A 20,957-nucleotide genomic window follows, 5' to 3' on the forward strand; every position below is an offset into this window, starting at 1 on the left:
AGGCGTCAACATCGGTAGGCCCTTCTTCTCCAAAAACGAATGATGTTCACTCTTGTTATAAATTGCTAACATGCAGTTACCTTTAAACCGTACTACAGTTAAACTATTTCTAAACTAACCAGTTTAACTATTTTACATATTTCTTGATTGTATTTCCATGATAAAAACCATCTCTTTGCACAATTGCAGTTTGGTTGCAACATACCAAGCAAGGAATTATGGGTAAATGAACTGAGTATAGGTGATATTTTGATGAACGACTGTTAATCTCTTGTCAGCTCTAAAAAAGTTAAGAAAAGTTAAGTGTAACAAGTTGTGCTACAATCCTAACCATTAAACAAGAGCGAGTTTAAAGCCGCAGTTCACTTTATTGGGTAGTTGAGATAAATCCCTTCCAAAAGACTACTTCAACAAAACTTTGACCTTAACATGATCAACCATGTTCAGGAATTTCTCTCACGTGTATTATCTACCATGAAAGGACATTATACATCAATAGTACTAAAAGTTCATTGACACAACAACAGTCACTGGCATAATTAATTGCCTAAAAGTAATAACCACAAATCCAACTCCAAAATCCTATTTTTTTTTTAATTTTAAAGGTAAATTTTAATGAACAAACAAGCCACAATTTTGTCAAAGTTTGTTTCACGCGCTGTAAAGTTCACTTTGTCATCTCGGTTCAGAGGCGTTTCGCTATCACTTGTTTGGAAAACACGCTTTTGTAGTAGCCTCGAAAAAAATATATATTAACAAACATTTTTTCTTCTTTTAACAAGAGCGCTTTAACCAGCATTTCACTCAATCGCTAATGGACACGTCTTCTTGGGTACATCTGTCCGTAAAGGCGAGAAACGTGCCGCACAACAACTTGAGCATGCGCAAAACGGCACGTGTTTTTCTCGGTAATTTTCCCGCCCTAAATCCATCGCCCGTAGCAATCAGGTTGGGCAAATGATCAGCTGTTGGTAGAAGTGAGGACTGTTTGCGCCGAGAGTGTGGTCAATGCCTCATTGATCCTTTTTCTCATTCGTCACTATTAGCATGAACAGAGAGCACGATTGCATTCCTCACACCCAATCTTCAACATCAAAGAATAGAAGTACCACTCATTCAGAGATACGTCGTTTCATAATTCCAGCGTTTCGATGCTGTAAGGTGCCACTTTCTCTGCTTTGGGTAGAGCCTTCCGTCTCCGAAAATGATCCAAGAAACTTTCCACAGAACGCAGCTTATCATAAGTACGCACCTAAAGAAAAAAAAAATTATAAAAAGGTGAGAAATGATCTTCAATGCCTAGGTCGTTAGAGAGAATACTACATTACTATAGGCAAGGCCATCTCACTTGAATTAAGTAAGATATTCCTCACCAACATAAAAGATGGCTACCATGTTAGTAGATGGTTTAAATCGTGGGCGGTAAAATGTATCACAAATAAGTACTCATCGTATATTCGAGTGTCTGTTGACATTAAACACTTAAAAAATAAAGCAGCATTTTCCGGAGAAAACTTCTATCCCTTGTGCCTCACACCCCATGAACTGCTATGAAGCTTCAAAAAAGAAAAAACTTGTTTCTCAATCAAGAATTGGAAAAAAGACTGTGATTATCATTTGTTCACTTAATCATAAATGAATGCTGTACCTCCTTCTCTAGAGCTCATTTGATTTCAAAGCACAAGCATTAGACAAAAAAAAGAATCCAGCTACCCTGCCCTATCCTCCCCACCCTAATGCTGAAGTTTGTTATACCTGTTTAGCCACAAGTTGATGACAGCTGACCAGTACTTCGTGGGCTTCAGGTATGAGCACCAGTTGGGTGTAATGAGCGTTTAACAGCAATCCTGCCCAGTCAAGGACCTAGGACGGATAAAATGGCTTAGGAAAAAGAGATAATTTACAATTCAATGTCGAAAGTGATTTAACATATCTTGGATTTTCCTTCCGAGTGCTTTTTGATAGAGTGTCTTAACACTAAAGCCAAAGTAATCACAGCGGCCAATCAAAGAGGAGAAAGATCTTATAAGGAGCCAATCAGAGCAAGCAGACTGCCTGAAGCGCGGAGGAAGGCGAAAAATTTACAAGCAATTGGTTTTACTTTTGAATTTGACTTGGTTGAAAGGGTGGCGCGGGTTATCTGAGCCAGTCAGAGAGCAAAGCGATGCAAAACCAACGCATTCCAAGTAAATTTCCCACGCTTAATTTCAAATTGCCGCACAACCCTTTTAACCAATCGTGACTAAGTCACTTACGATATCTTATGTTTCAAACAGTTTCTGTGATTTCACTTCGATCAAGTGTCGAAAGTAGAACAGGATTGCATCGGCTTTGCTTTACTTCGCTCTGATTGAACTAAAAATCTTGCGCCACTCTCTCAACAATCAGATGTCAACTAAAAACCAATCGCGATTGAGTCACGCACTCCAATCAATTTGCTTTGAATTCTCATTGGCCTTTTATGGTAACCTCCTTTTTCCTGATTTGCCGTAATGATTACTTTGATTTTGGCTTTGGACGCTCAGTCGAAAGGCTTCTCTAACTGAAATGGCTCCAGCGAATAACTGAGACACGGTTAGGTAATGTAGCATTCTTCTTAGGAGAGGGTTAAACTACTTTAACTCTACCTGTGGATACTTCAGAGTTTTACAATCAACTTCTTCTCCAAAGCCAGACAGACCATGGTGCATAAGATACATTAGGAAGTCTAATAATAGCTTGGGAAAAAAAAAAGAGAGAGAGAGCACATCAAAGAAAGGCGTACAACAAATTAAACAAATTAAATCACAAATAACAATAAATGACCAGACGAGTTAAAAGATAAATAAAGATTTCTTCTTGCAAGTCTAGTCGCCCATCACATACAGATTATTTTGGTTATTTCTTGGCATGAACTGCCCTTATTATTGCTTCCCCTCTCGACTAGAGCAAGATGGCGTTGGTAGAATGCCCTTGAACACAGCACAATGAGCCAACCGAGTTTTAATGCTGGACATTTTAATGCAGAGTTCACACAATGACCACATCTGAACTCGTGTGATGTATTGCCAAAGGACACGATATTCGAACACGGACTGCGTGCAGTCCAAAATTAAAATACGTTTGCAAAGTCACTTACTTTGACGTCTTTAAAAGAGAGCTTCCTTAAACTGGATTGAAGAAAAGAGTCATTGACAGGGTAGCTTAATATTGTACATCTAGTCATTCATCAAGGAAAAAAATTCAATTTAGGCTATCTGAGCCTTTCATTAAAAGGGAGTTGGGTCATATTTAAAGTAAGTCAGTTTTTCAATTCAGCAGATTAGCAATCTAAAACAACATTAAATTTGCGTAATAAACTCAGTTTCTCTTCAGGATACAAATACTTGGCCTGTGTCTTGCCTAATGGCATCTGACCAAAATCTTCTTCCTGTGATTCCTCTTTCTGATTTTCTTTCGATGTTTCGTCAAGTATTAGATGATCCAGTCTACAAGAGAAGGAAAATTGGTTAACTTTTTTGGGGCAATAAGTAACTTAAAGTAGAGGGTAAACGGTGCTGAGCTTGGTGACAAAGTTGAGGTAGTTTACATTCCCTAAACAGACATTCCCAACAACAGTGTCGCAAGTGATCCAAAATTGCGTTGGTTTTGCTTCCCTTTGCGGAGTCTCGCGCGCTTAACCGACTCCCTCCAACCTTTTTCTTCCTCAACACCGCATCAATTCTTATCCAGAGAACAAACATTCAAAATGTCAGTTTAGAATAATGACAAACCTTAAAATATGGCGAGCGCAGAGAACGACGGTGTCTTCAGCAATTCCATCTATGTTGTCAAAACACTCTTCCAGTAAATCCTACAAAATCAATGTCAAATCAATCTCCAAAGTGATCCAATCCTTATCGATGGTGTACAAAAGTTGTTCAAAAACAGTGAGACTCTAGGCAAAAGAAGCGCCAGTCACTTGAGCTGGGACTTCAATTTTCATTTTTTTTTTTTTAACGCCTTATCCATCACTGTCCTAAACAACTAAGTGGACAATCGAAAATCACCCATATCAGGCGTGTCGCTGCAAAGCTTTCTAAGGTAAAACAAGGGTACAAGAATCGAAGCTAAAACATATTCCGCTGACCAGTCTCCAAGTATGGTGATTAAAGGACACTTTACGTGTAGGAGTAAAACTCCGGAACAAAACAGCGCTTAGAAACTTTCCCTGTCGTAATATGTAACACTTTTCACCTTCTTGGTATCTCTTTGAGCGAAAAATCGTGGTTAAATAAACAAATATATTTGCAGACGCACTCACCAAGTCATTCTTCTCGACAATAGCTCCAAGTAAATCTTTACTGCAACTTAAAAATTAAAAGAAAACTACGTAAATCGCCAAACTAGACTGTATCACTGAGGTGTGCCATTGTAGCCTATAGGCATTAAGTAAGAGAACAAGAAACACGCACGCGCACACGCGCGCGCAAGAGAGCTCCTTTAGTTATGTGCGCATGTATTCCAGCTCGCGTGGGTCGACCTACATCACTCGCGCGCAGTTACTTGCTACGCAGGCAAGTACCATTGTGAGTACCATGACCAAGTCTTGTGTACCCTTCTACATACCTGGATGGAACACACTTTGTTTTGAGGAGCTCAGATATAGAGTCCCTCGCCCAAAAGTTTTTCTCTTCGGTACATCTCGTCAAGACGCTGGATATAAAATGTTGTGATAATACTTCTGTCCTCTTACCAAACTAGAGGTGGCACAAAATATTTAAAATTAAACCCTTGAGATTCCTAAACATAACTTAATTGCTTCTTTCATTATTGATAGGAGATCAGTAACGAACATGACGAGAGTACACAACCAGAGTTATCATCAACTGGAGAATGTTAAAAATGTTTGGTCTCAGTTTGTAAATATAAAAACAGCTGCCAACATTTTTTAGAGTTTGTCATTGTTTCTTTGTGTTTATCGTTTTATCGTTTTATCGTTACCAGTCTTTGGAGACATTTCGACTGAACACCACCAGAATAAAATCAAAGTATTCAAAACCGCTTATTAGAAAGAGGAGGGGGGGAGGGGGGGGGGGAAACGGGTTAAAATTTGTCTAACGTTCATAAAATTAGACATCATTACGCGTCTAAATCTTTTTTGTCACTAATTGAAAGGTGATGGCTTAACCCAAACTGAAACCGGAAAATAAGGTTTTTTCTTTTTCACAACATACCTTTCCCACAAACACAGGCACAGCTTTGTTAGATTCCGGTAATTGATTAGAATTTTCAAGTTTTTCATCTGCAAAAGAGTATCGTTAATAAACACAAATCAGTTCCTGAACCGAGTCATGATGTACACGCTGGGTATGGAGATCATCGAGAGCGTCTCCCCTCTCGTGGGGAAGGGGAGGGTAAGGTTAGATCCCCAGTGAAAAACCAGTAGGGACCCCTCTCGTACCAGCAACAATAGGCCATTTCCGAAGTCCCTTCGACATCTTTTTCAAAACGTGCTCAACCATTCATGTGAAAAATAGTTTTATTTGCGTGTGAATGAAAAGTTATAATCATATGAAAGGATGAGCACCAGGACTCGCTTTGAAAATGAGGCCAAAGGTAATTTGAAAGTGGGTTATTGGTTTACATACCTTTTTCAGACAGCTTAAATTCCATGTATTTCCGAAGTTCCGCAGAGAACACCTCAAGTGTAGGAGTCTATAAATCAGAGCAAGGAGGAAAAAATACAGGTTAACAGATATCTCCCACATAATGGGATGAAAGTTCTAAGGTTCGAATACTCATACGATGCTCAGATAAGTTCTTTGTTTCAAGTTTGTGACAGATGTCTACCTTCCTTCTTTATTTGATGACTTTTCTCAGCTGATACTGCCTTCAGTCCTTATCTTCCTCTACATACAAAACTTTTGCCATATCTGATTCTGGCAATATATAGACAGCGCTCCACGCTACGATCGTTTTGGTCACAAAGACGAGCAGAAATCATTTTGGACACTAAACCTGTAGCGAAATTGCCAATTTGGCGACTTGTGCTCGAAGGTCATGTATCAAACAAACTGTTATGTTCTTATTACTTACATGAAGTGTCAGGTTAGCTGAAATGTTAAAATTCTTGAGTTCATTCTGGCCTTAAGGTGTACCTTTGATGGATCTTTTAACTTCTGCAGAACCTCTTTTTCCACTTCATCCTCTCTCGCAATTGTCTCTTGCCAGTGCTTGAGAGCCTGCTCAAATAACAATATTATAAGTAGGACCAATATATATTATAAGAAAAATACATATCTCCTACAAACCCATTTACTGTCTTCATTTCAAAAATTACCCACCTCGCCTGGTCTTGCTAACTTTGGCGTAACGAGCAGCTCTGGTTTAACTTTGTTATTCCTGAGGAATCTATGCAGAGAAATAGTTCAAACATTTAAAAACTGTATGTTGGCTGGTCTCCTCAAGCTCAATTGCCGAACGCTGTTCAGGAGATAAGCCCACGCTTCTCCCAAAGACACTGGGTCCGTGAAAACGGCGGAAATCAAGCCCGTAGCCTCCTTTGCCTTTTGATAAAGAAAAGGCGTTGAGTAACAAGACCAACCAACGGCTGCGAGGAAGAATACCCGCTGGCAAGAACATGGTGAAGGGTTGATCTGGATCAATGCAGGTATCTTAACAACTGTGCACCTACCCCTCCCCTAACCAACAACGATTAACTGATAACAATTTAGGGTTATAGTTGGGTTTGGGGAGGGGAAAGTTTGCAGTTGCTCAGATGCTGATATTGACCCGTGGATCGGTGATTTAGGGGTGTTTAGTTGGACTCCATGGAACATTTTAATATATCCGTCAATCTACATGTTGATATCCCAAATAAAATATGAACACTGTGCACATGAGAGATGTAACAGGTGATCTTGTCAAGCAGCTGGCTCCATTACCAGTCACTGCTCATACTCCTTCCGTGAGGGCAGAAGATTGGATCCGAGGGAACATATAACAAAACAATCATAAAGACCCTGTTGACATTACATATGTTTAGCAACCAGCCTTGACTGGTAAAGTTAAAAGGTTAAGAGTTTGAAAAAACAGAACTTTACTTAAATGAATCACTTACTTTGCCGTTGAATCCAGTTGTCCCAAAGCAGATGCTAACGAGCTTCTATCAATTGAGAACTGACATACAGCTACAAGATGATGAAAGCCAATACAAATGAAGCCTGGAATACAACATACACAGCCTGCTCCTCTACTCCGTGAGTAACTGAGCAGTGAACTCTGTTTTTCAATGATTTTGTCCAAAGTCTGCCATGACTGCAAAGTACCATACTTTATGTTCCATATCATGACCACATCTGAAACGGCAAAAAGACTGCATTTAAATCTGTCATATTTTTGAAAAGGAGAGGTCTGGTTTGAAACACCCTTCAAATTATAATTTGTTCCATTCTCTTTATCTCTTCGCTACATAATGTATATGACTTTGTACATGTGCACTATCCAATTTTCCAACAATTATGCTGTTTCCACAGAGACAAATGTGTAGTTTGGTGTGATATGAAGATAACACCCTTCAATTAAAATTTATTCTTCCCTCTTTAACTATTTGCAACAATTTTCCAACTATCATGCTGCTTCCACAGAGACAAACATGTAGTTTGGTGTGATATGAAGATAACACCCTTCAAATAATAATTTACTCTTTTCACTTTAACTATTTGTAACATGATGTATATGACTTTGTACCTTTCAATTTTCCATCAATCATGCTGCTTCCACAGAGACAAATATGATCCAGGTCTACAGCTGACATAGCTAAACACCTCTGAATAAGAAAACAGGGCAAATGTTGTATACAATATCATTATCCTTTTCACTCCCAGGAGAGACCAGGAGGCAATAAACCTCTTTCGCTTCATATGTCATAGATTTCTCATGTGGTCCAAACAAGGTAAACAACAGTTGAGGCCATAACAAATTAAATGCGAAGGGTAAGGAATGGTTCACAAGCACCCTACATCCTGCTAGTGTTCTCACTTGAGCTTACATCAGATTCTCTAGAATAGTGATGGGAAGCATTGCTCTTTTCTATGGATAGGATGACACTACATCACAGGTTATCACCAACATTTCAGCATGTTTTGCTCTTAGTTCTCTTGTGCACATTATTTATACTTATGCCTGGAAAGAGGTACTCTAAGAATGAAAGTCTCTGGTCTCAAAACACAACACAACAATCCCAACCATGGGCTTAAACCTGAACTTTTTTAATCAGTGTACAGCATTCTAACAATCACTGGATTACCACATTTCTGCTCCAGCATTTTGCAGTACTGATGTCATACATGTAATGATCAAAGATACAACTCATAACAAAACATAATTGTCAGAAATACCTTTTCCTTATTACTTTCATGTTGCAGAGGTTGTAACCTCTGAATTACTTTGCAGGAAAGAACCAGTATTTCACCACCTTGTTTCTGCTCTAGTGCTGTTTCCAGCTCCGTGAGACAAAGAGCTCCACTGGACCCTGGGAAAACCACAACAAAAGAGGAATTGGGGGGGTTAGATCTTTAAAATGGTAATAGATCATGATTTTGAATTCCCATAAAAGGTTCCCACTTAAGCCCTATCTACAATACCTTTAGTATAGTTAGCTTTGCATAATTCAATGACTCTAAATTTTTTTATTTTTCAATTTTTACTGGAAAAAAAGTTTAGTTTATCACTTATATCATTTTAGAAGTAAATGCTTGATAGCTACTCATTTACTTAAATACTTACAGTAAGATACTAAATGACATCCTTCCTCATATAGACAGCCACACAATAGCTCAGCATCCTAAAATCACAATTTAAATTGATGTCAGCAAAACTCTAGAAAAAAATTTATCGTCTAAATCAGCACTCTTAATCCCCACAGTCATCTGTCAGTCATCTCAAAGAGCACTTTTCACTCAACTAATTTATTCTTGTTTTCTCATAGAGTAACTCCATTTTCTACATATAAACCCACACACAACCCACAATTCCTCCAATCACTCCAATGAGGAGCTAACACTCAAAACGTCAGCCACTACAATAGGATGCGTACACTTCTTAACCCTTTGACATCCAAGATCTAAACATCAACTCTCCCTTCTGTCTGCCACACATTTCATGTGATTTTAGGCATGAGAATTTGGTGCAAATAAAACTTTCCATTATGAAAGAGGTCTATCAAATCACTTAATCTGAATCTTTAAAAATTATCATTGACATGCAATCAACACAAATTTAACACAAAAGATATCAAGGTTAGAAGGTTCCTTGGCTGTGTTTATTAACTTCTAATTTTTTAATCAGGCACATTGCTGGGTACTCTAATCTATCTTTTCTTCTGTGTTTTCAAAAACATTAACAGCATGAGCAAAACAAGATCAAATTTAGTAATTTGGTATTACCATTAAGAGTGTCAAAGCTGATGTTTAAAGCATTGGTCCTTCGTCTGAGCAAATGATGAAGGGCTAATGCTTGAAATATCAGGTTTCGAACTCTCTACAGTGGCCAATTTATGGTGCAACTCAGTTGATAAAACCAAATCACCATGTTATACTCTCCCACTGACCACAGTTTCTACGCCCCCTTTAAACACCAAATTTAGTTTTTCAGGTGTAATTTAGATTGGTTACAGCCTTTCTATCCTCTCTTACATTGTTATCCATGGACCAAGTGAACCAATAGCTCCAGTTGAAATTACACACAAACACAGGAGGAAAAGGTGACAGGAAGGAGAAATTGCTTTCCCACACCCAATGCTTGTTCTCGTGCTTTAAAAAGCCTATGCAAAATTTCTCAGTCTGTGACTTTCTAAATGTTTGTTCATACATTAAGATGCTGAATTGTAGCTGACACTTGATCAGGAGAACTCATAGTAAGTTTTAGTCATTACCTCTTCAGGAGGTGTTAATTTGAACTCCATTGCCTGGTTCTTTGGATTCCAGTGAGCTGGTGTTCCATGATTTGTAGCATTTAAAATGTACTCATTCTTTTCCTAAACATCAGAGAGCACACAAGAAAGACAAAACTTTTGAGAAAGACACCATACTTACAAGAATAAATAAGTTAACATTAATATCACTGCAAAATCCTCCCAGCCAATTCAGATAATTTCTAAATAATGAACACAAAATTGACTCAAAAATAAGAACAGAACAAAACCTAAGAATATCACAAATTAAATAAAAATCACTACAATGTAAATTTAGGTACACATTTAAAAGACCTACATCTCTTCTTAGAGATACAGAAGACAGTTGATTCTGGTGATGGAAAACAGAAGTCCAAAGAAGGCTGAAAAATAAAAAAAATATCATGAATTATCACAATTCCTCTGTTTGCTCTGACAATGCACTAACACTCAAAACATCAGTTTTAGAATCTCTCTACAGTGGTCAATTTATTTCATCCACTCAGTTGACAAAACCAAATTATGTTATAATACCCCTTCCAAAATAAGCACCACAGTTTCTAAACCCTTTAACTCCCATGAGTGACCAGGAAAGAATTTCTCCTTACAATATCACTTCAATATCAACCAGATGAGTGATGAGAATAAAGAAAAATATTAATTTGGGGATAGTTAGCTGATCCAATACTAAATTCTCTGAACTAACATTATAAGAATTGCATGGCTGACAATAAGGAGAATGACAAATTTGATCTGGGAGTTAATTGGTTAAGAAATCAACACCCTTTATTTAATTGTGCTTTCAGCTCTGTCCCCAAGGGCATAAGGTAGTAAGAAGCATTGCTAGTTTATACAACAGCCGATCCAAGCTTAGCTAGGCAAAAGGCGACCATGTCTTCCAAACTTTGACAGTTTCCCTATCAAAAGAAACTTACTCATGTGTACACTTCATGGCTTTCCTCCTTTTCGCTTTTCTTTCTTCATTGTTATGAAGAAGATCAGCCAAAAACATTGAGGACCCATCCTCAAACATGACAAGTGGATCAACTTTAAGATGGTTCCACACATGGAGACCAAACACATTCTTCTCTGACTAAAAGAAATATAAATATGTTAATATTCACTTTAATTTTAAATTGCTGAGGCCAGTTGTGATGGTATCCCTCAATGTATCTAAATCATAATAATAGGTAAACACTTCATTTTTTCCAAGTACAAATTACTATTCCAGGTTTGTCTTGTTTCTGAAGTCAATGTGAAATAAAGTTGTGACATGTCAAATTATTTAGTTGCAAGAAATATCTCTTTGAAGAGACAAGGTTAAGGTCTATTTCTTAGTTATCTTGCAACTTGTAATGTTTTCATGTTAGCTCAATTGTTATGTAAGATTATTTTGAAGTTTGTGTTAAATCATCCAAGGATCTGTATGACCTATACTATACATATATGATAAATATCAAATACAAAAAAAACTTACTTGGATTCTTTGACATGAATTTAAATCTGAATCAGTTTCTTTCCACATGAAAATCTCCTAAATATATAAAGACAAGTACAAAAGTAGAAGCAGTGAGAGGTCATCTCATTGTGAAAGACGGTACGTTTGATTTGTGATTCAAAGACAGGATGTGGCTATAGTGGCCATGTGCTTTTTAGTTACAAATATTGAAAATAAATTTAACTAAATGAGCCCTGACGTGCGTTGGAAGAGGGTTCACTAAGTGCATGAACACTTCCCTTGTCTATTTCAAAATTTAGATTTAGTTTTTAAAAGGCGGGTGAGTTGAGATCTTATTACAAAATTGTATACAAATAAACATCACATGTAGCTCGATGTCATACCGTCTTATTTACGGCCATCAGGAAAGTTTTATCGACAGGATTATAAACTGCAGCACAAGTTACTTCATCTCTTTGTTCCACGGACCAGCTGTTGATAAGTTTCTGATGTTGCAGCTATGTGATAACAAAAAAGCATTACATTAATACTTGGATTTTCATCCACAGGAATTAGGACAACTTTAAGTTTCAATGGGCATTTACTCTTCAACTTCTCTCCTCAGTGTTGCCATACTCACATTGTAAACAAGAACTCTTCTATCACTAAACGTAAGGAGAACATTTTCATCTCCAGTTAGTCTTGATATTCCAATAAGCGAGCCATTTTGCAAGACTTTACACAGTTCGAAAGGTTCTCGAAGATCCGCCATCTTTCACGTGCAATTTATGAGCCTGCTGATTTGGTCAGGTGATTTCCTTTGAATCCTATGCGCGACGCTTCCTCGCACATTTCCAGGGAATCTCCTTCACAATTATTTAGTAGCATCCTGTATGTGCAATGTTTCGTAAAATGTGTTGTAGAGCTGTTCTAGAAACAAAGCTCTTGTCCATTATTTTCATTTTCTTTTTATCGCTTGAATCCTGTACATCGAGTGAAAAGATCTGCGACCAGGCAGTTGTGGAAAGAACGCAGCAAAAGTCAGGGTTTCACAGGTCAGAATTTTCACAGCCGCCTTACACATGTCAAAAGTTGCCAGCTGTGTTTATAAAACGAATTGGGCTAATCTCCACCGATGATCAGCTTAAGTATCAGATTATATACTTTTATGGATCAAGGAAATTGCAAAGAGTAGCATTTCTGTGGCTATGAGTCTGTCTGAATTAGTTTGCACCCTTTTCTGTTTTATTTATTCAGTTTACACGCTGGGATGGTCATTCTAATTTGCTCCTATGTTAGAACAATATAGAAATTTTGTAGGATAACTCGTTCTTTTCCGAAATTTGTCGATATTTTTCAATCCCGCTCCTCGCTCAACGGATTGATGAATAAAATCTACGCTATAAAATTGGATACACGTGAATAAATTTGGTGCTTAGTTTACAAGCATTATTATATGTAAGCCTTCAATAATCCCCACGACAACTAATAACTGTGAGAAAAACGTGTTTGATTTTTAGAGATCTGATTACCTACATTGAATGGGACATTTTAAGCAGTTTTGGTGAGCATTACAATCTGCTGGATTGTCAACTTTTGGTGGTTGAACAATTCCCAAGTGGTATTTACATTGATCCTGATCAGGTCAAGAATGAAGAGGAGTTTGGAGGCCCTGAGGTCAGATCAAAGTTTACTAGTGATACTTAGGTTGTGTTAAATGGCGGATTTTTATTTTGTTGTCTTCCTCTGTGATAAGCACTTCATTAGTGTGGGTCTGATTAAGGTCCATCCTTAATATTTAATTGAACAGCCCTATAGAGCAAAAATATATTTACGCCATACACTTGATGATGCTTGCAGAGTATCTTTACTCTGTTGTAGATGGGCTTAGAGATGTCTCTGTGAGTGAACCAGAGGGAGAGTTACAACTTTACCAAGTGTCTCTCTGTCATTTGCTTCATGGGTTTCTGTTGTCTACCAATTTATGAGCATGTTGCTTTGTGGGGCACAATGATAAACCATACATCAGTCATTTAGTCATATTAAGTTCTTGCGAAGAGAGAGGAATAAAGCTTTGTTTATTGAGACAGTTTTTGTATTTCCAGAAAAAAACACTTATTGACAGTTGTATAGACATCATAATCAGGTGATAGGAAATTAGAAACATCCTGATTACATGAAAACTTACTGTGAAAGCTATTTTCAACATGTTTATCACTCATCAGGTATTATTTAAAGAGAGTGTAAATGTTGAAGCCCTGGCTCATCACAGCTTTTCAAGTGAGATGTTTGTATTTCCAAGGATAGCTGTTGACTCAAAGTAAGTCCCTTACTTTTCATTAAGAAGGTCCTTTCATCAATATGATTGAATTAAACAAGACAGTTTTGAGTTAGAAAGAAATGTACCACTGAGTTTTTTATTGCATAGTTGGCTAATTGAGTGGGTAGGATGCTGCAAAATTCTGTGTTTATATCTATTTCCTTTTTGTATAGACCATAACTTTATTCCAGTCCAATGAAATGTAATGCCAACAATAACACAAATCTTAGTTGACATTCAATTTTTTATTGCTTTTCTTTCATTTTGGCTTTTTTTCCCCTCTCCCTTGTGCTTGTCATAATTTGAAGCAATGAAAACTGAAAATCAAACTTGTTCAAAAAATTCATTCTCAGTAGTTATTCAGCCATGAAAAATGCCTGCCATATTTTCCCATTATAGACTGAATAAGAGTTGTGACCTGGTGTCCATATTCTTTCACCACTTTAAAACAAGATTTTTTATTTCTGTATAGAGTGAGTATTATAAGTGCAAACATTACCATTCCAATTCATCTACGATACCATGAGGCTGCTAGTAATGCAAAATTTGCTACAGTGTTACTTCCACCTCCAAAAGTCCTTGGAAGATGTACTAATGGTATGTAAAACTCTTAAGATGCAAAGCTTTGTTGGACAATTCTGTATAATTAATTTAATGAATCTGTGCTTATATTGAAATACGAAGGGAGGGTTTCTTTCAGGAAATAAAGCAATAGACAGGATAATACTTGGATAGTATAGAGAAAAAGAGGGGGATTTTTCATGTACCAATAAAACATGTTGCTAAAGAATTCAGTGTAGTGGCCGGTCAAAGAATCATCAGATGTCTGGTGCTTAACCCTTTATAACTCCCAGGATCTGATTGCTAATTCTCCCCTTTAGCTGCTACACATTTCCTTGTAAATAAGTTGCAAGAATTTGGTTCTAGATCAAGATGACAACTTCTACCTGATACATTTGAGTACTCTCATTACCTGTTTGCTGGATAGTGGATGAATATTGTAGGGAGAAGTTACTTGTGAATCACCCCTGGGAGTTTAAGGGTTAACAAATACCATGAAAAAGACACTAGTAAATAAATCATTAGTCATCATAATTGTAATTGTCATCCTTCACGATTGCATATCTTGTGAGGTCAACAACCAGAGGTAAACTTTGTCAATCCTTCACACCCTAACATCAGTATGCATATTCTCTATACAGTTCTCTATACATTTTTGCAAGTGCTGACAAGGAGAATTTGTTTAACAATCAAGAGTATGTGATCATTTCCTCTATTCTCCTGACCTTAAAGTTTGATTCAGGTGTAATGTTGAAGAAGAAATTAGATGTTAGTCACTCTCAGGGTCCAAGGGTAAATCTGAACATTTTTTAATGTTTGATATCAGAAGTTTGCTTCCTGGCATTTTCTGCAAAGCAGACATGAAAGCTTCTTTTGCTTTGTGCTTGTCTCCTACTTGATAGTAGCTATAACCAAGAAGTTTATATCCAGTGATATCTTCACACAGGTCACACACCTTCTGATATTCTTCAAAAATAGACTTTAGTTTTGTAACTTCATCTTCTTGTACTAAACATCTGACCAGAAAATAAAATGTGAAGATTAAGGATGGCCCTTCTATTTTCATATGAGTTGAAATTTCCAATTGCAAATCTTCATCAAGCACTTTTTGTTCGCTGAATCCAAATTCTGTCACATCACTTTGAATTTCTTCCTGAGCACTTTTGCTGGCTACATTCACAACAGTTTCAAGGATTTGTATTGCTTCTTTGTATCTTTTCTGTGACATCAGAATGGTGGCAAATGTGACCTGAGTTCCACAAGAACCAAGGTCTTGAGATTTCAATTCTTCCAGAATAAGTTCTTCTGCCTTCTGGAGATATTCAGCTCTCTCTGAAGATTCCTCAGGATAGGTGTAAGAGGCTGCATGGTATGCACAAGCCAGATTTCCCTCTAGCAGCTTAAAATCAGGATGTTGGTCAGTCATTCCAAGGAGCTCTTGAAATAAAAGAAGGTAAAGCCGGCCATCTTGGATCAGGATTGCAGCTTCATTTAGAAAGTAAACAAGTGGCATGGGTCCAAGGAAATGGTTAAGCATAGGATACGAATCCATCAAAATCTGAACAGCACTTTTTGGTTGACCTTGGTTTAAGTACAGCAGACTCATTCTAAAGGTGGTTGTGAAAAACGCATCAAATGCAGAACTTCTAATGTCTCTGTGGACTTTGAACTTTTCCATGTCTTCCAAAACAAATGCAACATTTTTTCGAAAAACAAAGGGGATCTCTGTATTGCTGATAGCATTTGTGTCTGTAAACTTCAAAATTGGTGTTATGGGATCTTTCCTTATTTCAAGGAGCCTTGACTCCACATCTTTCCATTTCTCCTCTGGCACATTATCTACGAGATTATTGCCTGGTACAAAAAAGCTTGGGATGTTTCTTTGTTGAACACAACAAATCAAACCATCAATCAGGTACAGCAAGCACTGTCCAGTATGAGTCTCCCAGAGGGCCTTTGGAACAACCTCACAAGCATAGAAAAACACAGTCTTCAAACAGTATGAAGAAATCACCTCCAAATCTTTGAGACAAAGGTGCCGCAGCATTTTGAAATAGATATAACATTGACGTTGACCATCAGTTACAGCATTCCTTGCCATTCTTTTTTCTGTAACTGCAAAAGAAATTCTCCATTCTATGTCTGGATTGAGGCTGTGCTTGTGTGCAACTGGCACAACATGGCATCCCTCTGACACAATGGATTCAATCAAATCATCTCCAAGCCAGTTTCCTTTTTTCACTCTTTGGACCCATTCAGTTGCCTCTGGGGGCCACTGCTTGACCTGAACTGCATAAACCATGTCAAGCGGAATCCTAACACCATAGGTTTGTATATTGTCAGCATTTAAGACAGTGGAATACTCAACTGACACTGCTGGACCATGAATACCAATGGATGTTTGGTCATCTCTAGATCTTCCACTGGTCATCTTCTTGAGAACTGAGCTCTGAATTCGGTGTCCGCTCAGGTATTTTTTATCATTGCAAGTCACAACATCTTTTCGATCCTCACTGTGCTTTAGTAGCCTCACTCTGCAATAACCTGGATGAACATCATCAGATTCTAATATGGCTTGGTTATCCACATCTTGGATTGGATCATTTGTGGATATCTGGAAATCATTCTCAACAAACAGTACATCTGCATCAACATAAGTGCCAAGATGAGAATCTACTTCATACGACATAGAATAAGGAATACTAAAGCCTTCTGTTGAACTGCCAACGGGTATTGCATTATTTATGTGTTTCTTTTCACAAAATGCTTTGAGCTGTGATTCTATGTCAATGTCTCGCTCTAAAGTTACCAGTCGCTGGGGCAGAAGAATGGTGATGATGTAAGACAAATGATGTGGGGAGAGGTTAGCTTTCTCATCCCATTCCTCTACTACAAATGGCACTGCAAATAACAAAGTTTAGGAAACGTTAAATTGGTGTGGGATTTGCAGAGTCAGAGAGAGATCAAGTGTGGTGATAGGGTGGATTCTAATGTTGATTACAGCTTTCAAGAAAGGTTAGCCTTAAAAAAATTTTGGTACTTTTCCATGCCAAGCGAAAAAAACTCTGGAAGACCATTAGAAAGTCGATTTTGTCTTGTAAACACGTTTTTTTCCCCTTACAATTCGTCTGGTTTGCTGATAATACGAACGAATAAAACACATTTCAGCCCTGGCAATAAACAACGAAACCTTCATCAATTCTTATTGAATACCCATATACCTTTTTTATAATCTTTAAGGGGTTGCAGCGTCTATGCTCCTCAGTGTTAAAAGTTTAAGCTAACTTAAAGTAAGAAATTATAATTCCAGCAAACGTGATCGCGAGCCATACTGCATCCATTGTGTTAACAAGGTCCTCATCAACATCACATTACCCCAAGCCCGGAGTGAAGTTTCGAAGATTTTTTCTGTACCATTAGTAACGCCTATGAATTTTTTACATGCACGGTAGCGCCAAAAACACAACAAATGATCTTTCCAAACATACCTGATAAACAAAGATCATTAATTTCTGCTGGAACATCTGACATACCGCTCTGCTCGGACATCACGATCAGGCTTCTGACATGTCTGCTCAAGTATTGATGTTTCCTTGTTAAATAAGGGGGGTTTGAAATATGTCAGCTTATAAGTCGTCTTAATTTTCTGTATTTTCCATGCTCCAAGCGAGCATGAGACTGTTTCAATCCGAGAGTAAGTGAAGAGTACACAACAACCTGTTTCCGGGTTCCGCGAAAAGAGAGAGCCCTGGGGACGAGGGTTAGTGACGTCACCATTGGAACATAAACAAGGAGTTCCTCTGATGTTGCCGTGTTTTAAGAGAAAGTGGGGATTCTTTACATCTCAGTTCCACTTTCGGTCGAAAACTAGATAGGAACGTTCTATTTCTTGCGGTGTTAGGGTCCTTGAAAGCGGTCGATTCGCAATTTTATGTGGTGTGGTCAATACAGCGTAACCGGAGGCCTTGGGCTGCGCGAACCTGCGAGAGATCTACAAGAGGTTTAGCAATGCCAGACTTTTCCCTCGCGCGGAAAAACGCGCGACCTGCAGCGATATTAGTGCCAGACTCCCCGCAAACCTCTCCCCGACTTGCCTTAAAAATTCCTGCGGGCGGAGGAACACGGGTCTTCCAGCGAAAATAATGAAGTCCTCTTTGCAACTTGTTGTGTTCCGAGGGATGTGACGAAAACTCAGACCCAAAGAGCCAAGAGCTCAGTCCGTAAAAAGGAAAGATCCTCACGGACTGATGGTTCTGAGCAACATAATTCACTTTCTTTTGTTCTCCATCTCCAAAATCGTCAATATGTAATTTCGTTATGGTCATTCTCAAAATGTGTGCTTTAAAGAGTACTACAAACCTTTCAGCAGGTGAGAACATGCGCAAATCTATTATCGTCTGAGTAACCATACTTATATCAAGTTGTCGACTCAGTTATCATATCAAAGGGCTATTAACTGGGGGACAATGTTGATTGTGGGGTCTGATATCATCTAAGGGTTTAGACGCTGAAAGTTTCGTCCTCGGGAATTTTTTGTTCTCAGTCGGGAGAAGCCCTTTTTTCTTTCAATTACACGCCCTTTGAAATTATTGTTTGATGTCTCTCCTTTTTTTGGCGTACAGGAGTCGCCATTCCACCTAATCGCTGTGAAAGTGACTTGATACAAGCTCCTTGTGGTGCAAAACGACTATCAACCTGTGACTGGATTGTACTAAAATCAATGAGCAAGGTATTGTTGCAGAGAATGAAAGGTTTTTATCTACAATATCTATCCCTACGTTAGTTAAAGGCATCACACATCCTGGCATTCTCAAGTTGAAATCCCTTCTTCTTAGAGGCAGTCTTTCATCTTGCATCCTCTCGTGATTAAGGCCTTTTCTGGTTGGGTGAAGGTTGAACTAAAACTCTGAATTACCTCCCTTTAGGTTGGATAGAGGGTGAACTGACACAGGCTGTGAACGAATTTCGATTTCCAAACACGTAAAGTCAAAAGCAGTTGATCGGTAGAAAAGGCCATTCTGTTTACTGTTCAATTCAGCCATGTCAAAATCGTCGTGTTTGGTGAATGAAACTGAAACATGGAATGATTTAGTTCTTTTTTTTTCTCTCCCCCTATTAAAGTATACCAGCACCGTCTAATTCCCTTCTTTCTCTTCAGGATCAGTCACAGTCCAGCATGAGCCTTGTTCTACAGGTCCCCATTGGACAAATGGAACACAGTTTGCCTATCATAGCTCTTACTGTTTTCTCGACCATGGCTGGATGTGCACTGATTCTTCGGAACGCCATAGTAACATCTTTTAAAATTTAAACGCTGAAACCTCTAAAGAGAATTTATGGTTGAATATGTGTCTTTGATATTTAGACCTTTGCTATGAAAATTTGTAATAAAGTCTAGAATTATTAAATTGAAGTTGCTGACAAATTCCTTTTAATTAGAAGGTTGAGGAATTCTTCGATTTGCGCACTAAATTCTGTTGAGTTTAATTCAATTTTCTTTCCAACAAATAAATGATCGATCGAGATTAATTAAATCTGTACATGTGGCCTTCTATTTTTCAGTATTTCTGTCTCAAAGTCTGATAATGAATTTAATTAATTCCGAAAAATTTAGCTTTGTCTTTACTTTCCCAAGTCTACACCGTCAAAATGTTCGTTTCACACAGCAGAATATGCGCACTTCCTCTACTGCAAAAACACATTCTTCGAGAAATCTAAATTACTTGGAACAGCCGCCACTTATGGCGTTGCAACGCTCTGTAAAAGTTAGCTAGTCCTCTTCATGCGTCTATGCACATAAGGCTTCGGAAAGAGAACGCCATTAATTTCTGTCGGTTGCTCGTCGGTCAAGCGGCCTCTATATCCAGCCTCTGTACCTCATTTTCCTCTGTATGGTTCTCCTCCAAGTTATTTTTCAACAGCCTCTCTTTCGTCGGCCGTCGGGAACCCATTAGAGGGCGACTCGGGGCAGGGCTGATGGTGGCATTCGGAGCTTATGGCTGATCCATCGCCATCTTCTTCTCTGGACCTGCTGGGTGATGGGTTCTGTACCTGTTCTTCTATGCTGCTCACCGTTGGAGATGGAGTCAGGCTAAAAGATGCGATGAATTCTGAGAGCCGATATCTTAAAGAGCCAAAATTCCGAGGTAACAGGCTTCAACGAAAGATGGTTTACTTACTGAAGTAATGTTTTGGGTTCCCTGTAATCGGTTTTTGATAGCACGTTTAAGATAATAAGAGTGTTTCCTAATTTTTAAAAGTGTTCAAGTGAAATAAATTGAATTTAAGAGATAATCGATAGTTGCTGTTTCGATAGGTTACGGTGATTACATCATGCGCAAAAATTCGAACGAACAGAGCGCGCCAAAATAAATGCAAACGTCATAAAAGCAGAGATCACTTTTCTTGCTCGAGTGTGCAAGTTTGTAAGAGATTGCGCTCCAGCTTACAGCTGAACAGTTAATGAGTTATCGTGAGCAAAAAAGGTTGAGAATTACTTTGCTCGTGTGTTAGAGCGCACTAAAAACTTCCCCGAAATGGTTGGTGTGAATTCTGCTTTTTTTTATAGATAAGTGTTTTCTTCTTTTGAGAGGTTACAGTTTATGATGCTTTGTTCAGTCCGTGCGTGGGTAAATCCTGTTCTTCTCATTTTAGGTAAAACTTGACCGAATTATTGATATTCGGCAAAGAAGGAAGAAAGAATACGAGGAATGGCCAGTCGGCTT

The 20,957-nt window shown here is 38.2% G+C and overlaps 3 protein-coding genes across 3 annotated transcripts; 1 reads left to right on the top strand and 2 right to left on the bottom strand.

Annotated features, from left to right (window-relative positions):
* Positions 1–348: 348 nt before the first annotated feature.
* LOC131797369 (nucleolar protein 11) lies at positions 349–12,124 on the bottom strand. The gene is made up of 22 exons (XM_059114992.2): positions 11,992–12,124; positions 11,756–11,869; positions 11,391–11,447; positions 10,849–11,006; positions 10,233–10,296; positions 9,896–9,997; positions 8,749–8,806; positions 8,361–8,494; positions 7,711–7,789; positions 7,082–7,319; positions 6,306–6,372; positions 6,120–6,203; positions 5,610–5,676; positions 5,196–5,263; positions 4,588–4,718; positions 4,283–4,328; positions 3,753–3,832; positions 3,360–3,467; positions 3,119–3,197; positions 2,628–2,717; positions 1,756–1,863; positions 349–1,252 (listed from the first exon to the last, which is right to left on the bottom strand). Exons 1-22 carry the CDS (start codon positions 12,121–12,123, stop codon positions 1,133–1,135), a joined length of 2,184 nt encoding a protein of 727 aa, XP_058970975.2. The 5' UTR covers position 12,124; the 3' UTR covers positions 349–1,132.
* A 90-nt stretch (positions 12,125–12,214) lies between these two features.
* LOC131797331 (phosphatidylinositol-glycan biosynthesis class X protein) lies at positions 12,215–19,640 on the top strand. The gene is made up of 6 exons (XM_059114946.2): positions 12,215–12,406; positions 12,872–13,028; positions 13,577–13,671; positions 14,144–14,268; positions 18,855–18,961; positions 19,391–19,640. The coding sequence occupies exons 1-6, from the start codon at positions 12,252–12,254 to the stop codon at positions 19,541–19,543; spliced, it is 792 nt and encodes a 263-aa protein (XP_058970929.2). The 5' UTR covers positions 12,215–12,251; the 3' UTR covers positions 19,544–19,640.
* On the bottom strand, positions 14,263–17,937 carry LOC131797324 (uncharacterized). Its single transcript, XM_059114934.2, has 2 exons — positions 17,721–17,937; positions 14,263–17,133 (listed from the first exon to the last, which is right to left on the bottom strand). Exons 1-2 carry the CDS (start codon positions 17,779–17,781, stop codon positions 15,002–15,004), a joined length of 2,193 nt encoding a protein of 730 aa, XP_058970917.2. The 5' UTR covers positions 17,782–17,937; the 3' UTR covers positions 14,263–15,001.
* Positions 19,641–20,957: the final 1,317 nt, after the last annotated feature.

The sequence above is a fragment of the Pocillopora verrucosa genome, chromosome 8, assembly GCF_036669915.1.
Source record: "Pocillopora verrucosa isolate sample1 chromosome 8, ASM3666991v2, whole genome shotgun sequence".
NCBI classification, from domain to species: Eukaryota; Metazoa; Cnidaria; class Anthozoa; order Scleractinia; family Pocilloporidae; genus Pocillopora; species Pocillopora verrucosa.

Bases quoted from the DNA above. Each gene is read 5' to 3' on its own strand.
- LOC131797331 (XM_059114946.2), top strand. From the start codon at position 12,252: ATGTTTCGTAAAATGTGTTGTAGAGCTGTTCTAGAAACAAAGCTCTTG. The intron at 12,407-12,871 runs GTCAGAATTTTC...TTTGATTTTTAG, and splicing joins CAAAAGTCAGGGTTTCACAG to AGATCTGATTACCTACATTG. The intron at 18,962-19,390 runs GTATTGTTGCAG...CTTTCTCTTCAG, and splicing joins TACTAAAATCAATGAGCAAG to GATCAGTCACAGTCCAGCAT.
- LOC131797324 (XM_059114934.2), bottom strand. From the start codon at position 17,781: ATGTCCGAGCAGAGCGGTATGTCAGATGTTCCAGCAGAAATTAATGAT. The intron at 17,134-17,720 runs GTATGTTTGGAA...TGTTATTTGCAG, and splicing joins TAATGATCTTTGTTTATCAG to TGCCATTTGTAGTAGAGGAA.
- LOC131797369 (XM_059114992.2), bottom strand. From the start codon at position 12,123: ATGGCGGATCTTCGAGAACCTTTCGAACTGTGTAAAGTCTTGCAAAAT. The intron at 9,998-10,232 runs GTAGGTCTTTTA...TCTGATGTTTAG, and splicing joins CTGTATCTCTAAGAAGAGAT to GAAAAGAATGAGTACATTTT. The intron at 6,373-7,081 runs GTAAGTGATTCA...TTCTCTGCATAG, and splicing joins CAACTGGATTCAACGGCAAA to ATTCCTCAGGAATAACAAAG.